We start from the raw sequence: 8,937 nt of genomic DNA on the forward strand, positions 1-8,937 counted from the left end.
ATATGTTCAGCTTAGTACAAGTATAAAAACAAGAAGCTGTATTTGCATTGCCAACGAGACAACTATCCATCAAGTACCAAATTGACAATGACAAGTTAAAGTGTTTGGTTATATGTTGTTGGTTAACATATTTAAATTTGATTTGTTTTTGTGGTAAATTATGAATAATTTGTTTGGCTTGCCACAAAACCCGGTTCAATCCTCCTTTTTTTAAATGTCCTGTTACAAGTCATGAAAATGGCAGTTATTACCTTATAGTTCGTTTCTGTGCAGGCCCGTAGCCAGGAATTTCCAAAGGGGGGTTCGTTGGCCTCAAAAACTGGACTTTAACAGTCACAACTCGAACAGAACGTTGACTTTAACAGTCATTATTTGTTTTCAAGGGGGGGTTCGTCCGAACCCCCCGAACCCCCCTGGCTACGGGTATGCTGTGTGTGTTGCATTGTCGTTTGTTTTTGTTCACCTCAGTGTTTCTGTTGTTTCGTTCTTTCCATCTTATAGTTGATGTGTTTCCCTCAGTTTTAGTTTGTAACCCGGATTTGTTTGTGTCTCAAACGATTTATGACTTTCGAACAGCGGTATACTACTGCTGCCTTTATTTATCTCTTATAAAAACTACAGGCACCCATACGCTGCTTTTTTATGTTTTGATCGTTTTCAATTTGATAAGCAACGGTAATGTAAGTGCGTGATGTACACATTTAAAAAGATAATTCATGTCCGACAAATCTTTCTAAATCAAATTTCAAAAAAGCTCTGGTCCGAAAACACAGTCCATATATATATTTGGAATGTTTGAATTATATACACTGGTTATATGTCTAAATTTTATCAATAATTTGAATAAAGAAGGAGATACTAGATTTTTCTTTTGGCAAGTTATATCCTATAGTGTAATGATGACCTAATGTCCATACCAACGAAGTATATCGGTTTGTTTACATAATATGATTGTCTTTTAAATATGAAAAAAAACACAAATTGTAGAGCAAAACAAAGTATAACCATTATTAATAAACAAATCTTGCTGGTAGAGTTTTTATTCCCCGAGGGTATCACAAGTGCAGTAGTCAGCACTTTTGTGTATTCTATAAAATATATGGATTTTGCTCACTTTGGAATGCCATACGACGATCTATATGTGCTAACTTCTACGTCATTTTGTATCTGACGGTCAGTTGTATCATTGGCAATCATACTGAATTTCTTATTCTATATTAAATCCAGTAATAAACTAAACGAATATCTCGAGATGAATAAATCTAATATTGCAAAAAGATTCAATCCATAATTGTGTATTTCAATAATAGTTGAAGGTATTTAATATTTTGTACACTTGTCAATTGCGTGTATGCTTTTCAAACGACTGACCCTGACACAATTTATAATAATCAAATAGACGGTGTATCTGGTTACAGTGTATATCATTATATTAACCAACCCATTTCAAAGCTAAATTAAATTGTTCTGTTATTTATGAACGGTTTACTCGTAAGGTAAGCTTATTTAACATTTTCAATTTGATTAATTACATTATTTTGATTAAACTTGGTCAGGGAGATTTTGGAATAGTAACAAAACGGATAGAATCAGTTTGTGAGATTAGATAATAGAATAGAGCATAGTACCCGACCAATTTTTACTCTGAGCATTACTTTTAATTGATAACTTTAAAAAAAAAATCTGCACCTTTATTATCATCTTCGTTGATAAGTTTTAATAATATTACTTTCAAAATTATACGGAACTTTATTTTCTAAAAAAAACTTAACTGATAGTCCAATTTCTGAAATATAATGTCAGAAAACAGCCCCAACAAATTTAATTGAACTTTTTAACTGAATTTTGCTTCTAATAGACAAAGACAGTTTTTCTAAAGATTTAAATTCATTGACAAGATTAAACCACTTAACTCTACTACACACGCACTGATATCTCTTATTCATCTTTTGAATATTATTTATTAGTGAATGTTCGTTAATGAATATTATTTCATATCGGTTGAGAATAAGATTCTTTTATTGGATTAAAAGGGGTCACATGACATTCATTATTCTTCAGTAATAAATTCCATCGGTCATTAACAGAAAAAATAAAACGGACCAGAAAACCGGTCGTTAACGAACTTTTACATGATAATGACCGGTGGGGTGTGGTTTCCGTCTGATAATGACCGTTGGGACGTGGTTTTCGTCTGATAATGACCGCTGGGGCGTGATTTCTCTGTTAATGACCGGTGGGGCGTGGTTTCTCTGTTTAGAGAGATGTTCCGGGAGAGATGTACCTTTTATAAAACATGTTCCTGTTTTCAATATAATACTTAAGTTGTTGAATTGTTTATTATATGTTTTCGCTAATTATAAAATTAAAGATAACTTGATTAAGTATTTATATACTGAAAAATTGCACTAAAATGAATGGCAGTATTACTACGACTGGTCTACACTCTTTCGCTGTAGGCATTTTGAATTTATGAGAATTTTCCAAAACATGGTTTCTCAATGAAATAAACATAATAGTTCTTGAAAAACTGGTCATTATCGTGATACATGGACTGCCCGTAGGACAGTGGTATTGACTGCGACAGCGATAATGACCTCGCCTTCGGCTCAGTCATTATCACTATCTTAGTCCACTGTCCTGTGGGCAGTCCATATATCACGATAATGACCAGTTTTTCAAGAACTATTATATAATTAAGTAAAGAACATACATTGGATAGTTGTCGGACTCTTTGTGTATGATCGTTGGTGAACAGTCAAGAACATAAATTTTTATTAGATATAGTTATCGGACTCGGACTTCTTTTTAACTAAGTTTTACTGTGCGTATTGTTGTGTGTTTCTTTTTTCTTCTTTGTCTAGAGGTATTTATAGGGAAGGGTTGAGATATCACAAACATGTTTAATTCCGCTGCATTTTTTGCGCCTGTCCCAAGTCAGGAGCCTCTGGCCTTTGTTAGTCTTGAATAAATTTCAATTTTAGTTTCTTTTGTATATTTGGAGTTTAGTATGAAGTCCATTATCGCTAAGCAAGTACACATTTTTGTTTAGGGGGAAACTGAAGCACTCCTCCGGGTGCTGGATTTTCTCGGGTGTATTGAAGACTCATTGATGGTCTTCGGCTGTTTTCCGCTCTTTGATCAGGTTGTTGTCTCTTTGACACATTCTTCATTTCCATTCTCAATTTTATGTTGTATTTCTCTTAGATATAAAATAGAAAAGAAAGTAGGCGTATGTCATTCATATTATAATAACCTGAAACATATTTCTTCTATTATGAAAATTGGATAAAATCTAACGATAATGAAGTCATAAGGTATTTAAACCTTTGCACAATTATAAATTACGTGAATTTTTTTTTCAAATAACCGCCGTTACAAAAACATGAATCGTGTTTTTCAATAACGGCTTATATCATTACATGGTCTTAAATTAACAAAATTCTTTCAAAACATATTTTGTTTTATTAAACATGAATCATTTTATGGTTTATCAGGTACGTAAGCACTGAGATTCAATTTAACTTTATTTGATTTTAATCATAAGCATGATGTTGTTTTTACCTAGATATAATGTCATACTTAGATAAATGAAAAATGATATATATTTAATTTTAACTTAATTCTGATAGCTCGAAGCCAATCGATTAGGGTGTCGAAATTATAGAGTACTTTCCACGACCGCGAAGTCGATCTTTAGAACTATGAGCACTTATGCCTCTTGGTGTATTAGCTGTTGTTTGTCTCATTATCCAGTCAATGACTATAATGAAGAGTGTCGCAAGCCAATGCACGCCAAGAACTCACTTACAATAACTTTTTCGGTTTCCAAGTTTAACTTAATACAATAACGATATCGATATTACCGAAAAATATGAAGCTATTAATTGATAAGATTTATTCATTCTCATTCCGGGAAGGATCATTGTATCATGCAGTGAACAGCGCTCAATTGAAGTATTTTAAGAAATATCATTTGAATTTAAACAAGAATTATTGACCTACATATCATATCCCGCAGTATTCTATAATGCTAGATTATCACAGATAAAAATAAACGCTGAAAATCCCATTCAAAACACATAAGTATAAGGCAAAATGACCAGACCACGCCTAAAAAAACAGAAAAGACGCACCAGTTCACTACACACTTCATACAAAACAATAGTTTGAGCAACACGAACCGAATTGGGTGCAACATGGCATATTTGTACATATGCTTAAGAAATAATTTCACCAAAAACGATGGATATGGCCATTGGTGGCTTTCGGCATTCTCTGCTCTTTGGTCGCGATTTTGTTTCTTTGACTTATTCCCCATTTCCATTCTCAATTTTATCAATAATTGGATTTCTTCAATCTTTTATTTTTAAAGATTTTTTTTATTAAATTGTTGTTCCTTTTTTCTTTTTACAAATTTTCACATGTGGTGCCTATTTGCAGGGCTTCTCTTTTTATTTTTATTTTTTCCCCATTTCATATTGTCATATCAAATGTATTTGGTTGCATTCACCCATTTTCCCTGTCATAAACATAGTTTATAACAATGTTGCTTTGTCTTGTTGTCTTTGTCTTTTTTAGCCATTGCTTTGTCAGTTTATTTTCGACTTATTAGTTTGATTGTTCCTTGGTATCGTTCGCCTCACTTTCGATATTAAATCAATATTAAATCTTTTTAAAAACCTCATTAAAGATACCGGACTCTTCGGAAGATTCGGTGAAATATTTCTTGTATGGGAATCACTTTGACAAACTTCAAATTGAGTAATACATTTATTGATAAGTGTAAAGGATACACTCTATTGGTACGAAGGCAGACAATGGCCATGCATATACATTTTAACATAATGAAATAGAATTGAAATAAAGACATTAATTCTAAAAACGAGTTGTTGGCATGATACGGGTTTTGTTCTTCTCATATATTTTATGATGGTATGATGGTATAATACTAAACCTCTAAAGGGAGGGATTGTGCTTGATATTTATATGATAAAGACGTAATCTTTCAATCAGTTTAATTGAGGTCTGGAGATGGCATGTCAGTAATTACTAGTAGTCAAAATATTTGATAAACTTCACTAAAACAAATACATAAAACCAAACAAGCAGAAGAGCAAAACTATACACAGAACATAAGAAGAAAAAGAAAAAGAAAAACAGGGAATTTAATTGACTTCATAAATCTTTGTCATTGACATTGCATTGGAATATCTATATTGAGGTACACAGAAGGTGTTCACAATATTAAGAATATTAGCCTCTAATGGTTTTTTTGCGGCGATAATTATTATACAATTACTGTCTTTTGATGCGGTAAATATGTGGTTTTATTGACTTTTGAAAAACTGATATTCACTGAGGCCAATAAAACCACATATTTACCAAAACAAAAGACAGTAATTGTTTTATTCAATATTCCCAGAGAAATGTATGTAGTAGAAATTATTTACCAAAACCAATTGGAATCAAACTTTTTTTTTTACCAAAATCATACACGTAAAAGCACACGACGTTTTGCGCGGTGAATACACTTTTTCCGCAGGTGAATATGTTTATTTATTCAAAATTTAATTCATATAGAAAACATTCCAGAGATGAGCAATGTGGAATAAAACGTTTTATCATAAAGGATTTCCTTTGCTTTTAGGCAATGAAAAAACAGAAAATTTAATAGTCATATAATAACATGAGTTTTTGAAAACTCAATGATAGTATTTATACATTTCAGTAATGGCACAATCACCCAAACAAAGCAATCAGTTTATTATGTGTCCAGACCATCCATCGGAGAATGCAAGGTTCTATTGTGAAGATGATCATGTGATGATATGCGATGACTGTATCGTAGGAAGTCACTGTGGGCATAAGAAAATCAAACTCAAGGATTATCTCAGCAACAAAAGGCAACATTTGAAACAGAATGCAAAGAATAGTAGAGACAACAACCTCCCTAACATACAGGATGCATTAGAAAATGCGCTCAAAGGCAAAACAGATTTTAATAATTCAGTCGATAAACAACTTGAGAAGGTAAAACTTAGACGAGAAATGGCAAAGAAAGCGTTTGACGAATTACAAGATGAGTTGGTCCAAGATTTTGAATCTGCTAGAAATGCTGCGAACGATGAATTTGACAGATTTTCTGCGAGGCAGCGATCTAGAATAAACCTTATCCAAGAAACTATACAAATTGTTGAATCTAGAAGTTTAGACATGTTGGATACAGAGGTAGTGTCCTACGATGAAATACTTTCATCAAGTATGACTGATGATCCGTACTTGGACGTACCACTGACAATTCAACCACCAAGATATCAGTGCCAAGATGATTCGGTACAAAAAGGTAAATTGCAAACTATCCTTGGATACATGGAATCAGGAACGTATGCCGAGGTTGCTGCAGTTGATTTTCAGCGTAGACACAATGTGGACCAATACAGAAATGGGGAAACAGAAGAGGAAAACGGAAGTGATTCTTACCCGGTATCAATTGTAGTTGAAGACAAGAGAGATTTTCTGGCTGTTATAACGTTTAAACGTACTGACAAAGTCTCCCATATTATACCAAAGCAGAGTCTACAAGCATGGCTTATTCATAGTGATATCGAAGAAGTTGACTGTAGCACGGGAATGGTTAAAACAAAAATAATAAAGACTATAGAAGAGAGACCACAGTGTGCCACCCGTAATAACGCAAACGAGCTTATCATTGGAATGGGAAACAAGAAGTCACTCAAGCAGCTGAAATATAGTGGATCATTCGGATTCAATTTCTTCGCTAGAAATAGAAACTATACCCTTGGAACTTATAAGAACACTGCACCTCTTCAGGCTGTGTGTTTATGTACCTGTAAATCTGCGTCTGTTAACGGCGACATTACCGTATGTCTTATCGAAAAACCAGCCTCTGACCAGAATCCAGTTAAGAACCCAATTATTCGAAGATATGCAAATGACAAAACACAGCTTGAGAGTGATCTTGTTTTATCGGAAGATAAAGTTGACATTGAAGCACCAGCTTATTTGTCCGAAAACACGAAAGGCGATTTATGTATAGTAAGTTGTCCGGAAGGAAAGGCTTCATGGATTACCATAACGGATGAAAATGGAATCATGAAATTCAAATATCCGGAGACCGATCTGAAGGTTTCAAACCGAATCGATTATGATTTTATAGGTGCAGGATTTCTATCTGACGGAACAATAACCGTGTTGGACAGAATAGGCTTTAGACAGCATCTAATCGACAAAGAAGGCATGTTACTTCAAATTGACACACACGAGAATCTACCTGCTTGCTTGGCTATTGCTCCTAACGATCATGTCTGGATCGGTTTTGATGATGGACATGTTAAAGTATTTACATACAGAAATGAATATACTGAGGTTTCTGTCAAAAGTTTAAAACACGAAAAATCAAAAGAGGAAAGCTGTTAGCAGTGTTTGATTAAAACAGTATTCTAAAATTATAAGAGTCGGATAACATTTTTGTTTAACCTTTCATCATTTAAATTCTTGAGCGGACGCATAGAAAATAAACACACATATATTTATGAATGTTGACTTTATTGAAATCGATTTTACGAATGTCACTCTAAACAAATAATCATAAAAGAATAAGAGGCAATTGTAACTGACGGCGGTATTATCTTGAACTATTTGGAATGGGATTGTGAATTCAATAGAAACATTTTAACTCCACAGATGCTGTTATATCTATTGTTTTATAAAACGTTGGATTCAACCAAACATACCAAAGGTGTCATATGACCATGTGTTTATTATGACAGAACAAAAGTATCATGGTCACATTCGTTTAACATTACTCTTGCACTTGGTACAGTAACATTAATCTGAATTTTTCACTTCACAGGTTGAATCTTACTACAAATATGTTTGATTTTGTTTTTGATTTAAAAGTCCATTGAAATACTATCTGATAGTTATTATTATTAATGCTCTTCAACTTTTTATTTGTTTGGCTTAATAGCTATTTTGATCTGAGCGTCACGGATGAGTCTTATGCAGACGAAACACGCGTCTGGCGTATTAAATTATAATCCTGGTACCTTTGACCACTACTATATTGAATAGTATTAGTTGGAGACGTAGTATATCATGGGAGTATTTAGATTTGAAATGAAATTGATTTTGTTAGGCGACGTTATGAATGGCTGCATAATGTATAATAACGCTGTTATGTAAGTATGTAGCCGCCACTTTGCTAGTTCAATATGCCGAATCCAAATAAAGTTTTACTTGCTTAATAAAAAAAGAAAAAAGAAAAATGTAGTGCATTCCAATTTATTTTCGTAAATATCATTTTAACATTTTTCGGGGAAAAAAAATATACTTCTATTTTTGGCATAATACATGTTACCAGCGAAAGCAAATTACTATCGGCTTGCGGTAGTAAATTTACCATGTTATAAAGCCCCCATGTGCATATATCAATTTTCGATTTTTATAACATTTCAAGGTTAAAGATTTGTCTTAGCTCTTTTGGAAATGAAAAAATCGTCTACACCTACAAATAGTTCAACTTTATATATAAATTATATATGATAGTGGTGTCGATTATAAATACAACATTCCAGGCCCGTTTATTTTCAACATCATTTAGATAACGAATAATTATCAAATTCCAGGTCTGATACAGATACCAATAAACTAAGTCAACTGTTACTTAAAAAAAAAAGAACTTATCTATAAGTTCCGCATCTGCCAGGCGCACCATCAAACATTGTATTTGGGATTTGCTAAAACACGGGTCATATTCACACCTAAACTTCATCATTATATATGATTGACACTTATAAATTCAATCATTGTCACATAGTTTCTGGTTGAAATAATTGAATCAGAATAACTTTATAAGATGACAATACGAATACCTAAAATTCAAACTTACCTTATCTTACCTTTGATCAGAAG

General features: G+C 33.0%; 1 protein-coding gene across 1 annotated transcript; it reads left to right on the plus strand.

Annotated features, from left to right (window-relative positions):
- The first annotated feature begins 1,377 nt into the window (after window positions 1-1,377).
- On the plus strand, window positions 1,378-7,938 carry LOC139512248 (uncharacterized). The gene is made up of 2 exons (XM_071299737.1): window positions 1,378-1,496; window positions 5,732-7,938. The coding sequence occupies exon 2, from the start codon at window positions 5,734-5,736 to the stop codon at window positions 7,438-7,440; it is 1,707 nt and encodes a 568-aa protein (XP_071155838.1). The 5' UTR covers window positions 1,378-1,496; window positions 5,732-5,733; the 3' UTR covers window positions 7,441-7,938.
- Window positions 7,939-8,937: the final 999 nt, after the last annotated feature.

The sequence above is a fragment of the Mytilus edulis genome, chromosome 2 (assembly GCF_963676685.1).
Source record: "Mytilus edulis chromosome 2, xbMytEdul2.2, whole genome shotgun sequence".
NCBI classification, from domain to species: domain Eukaryota; kingdom Metazoa; phylum Mollusca; class Bivalvia; order Mytilida; family Mytilidae; genus Mytilus; species Mytilus edulis.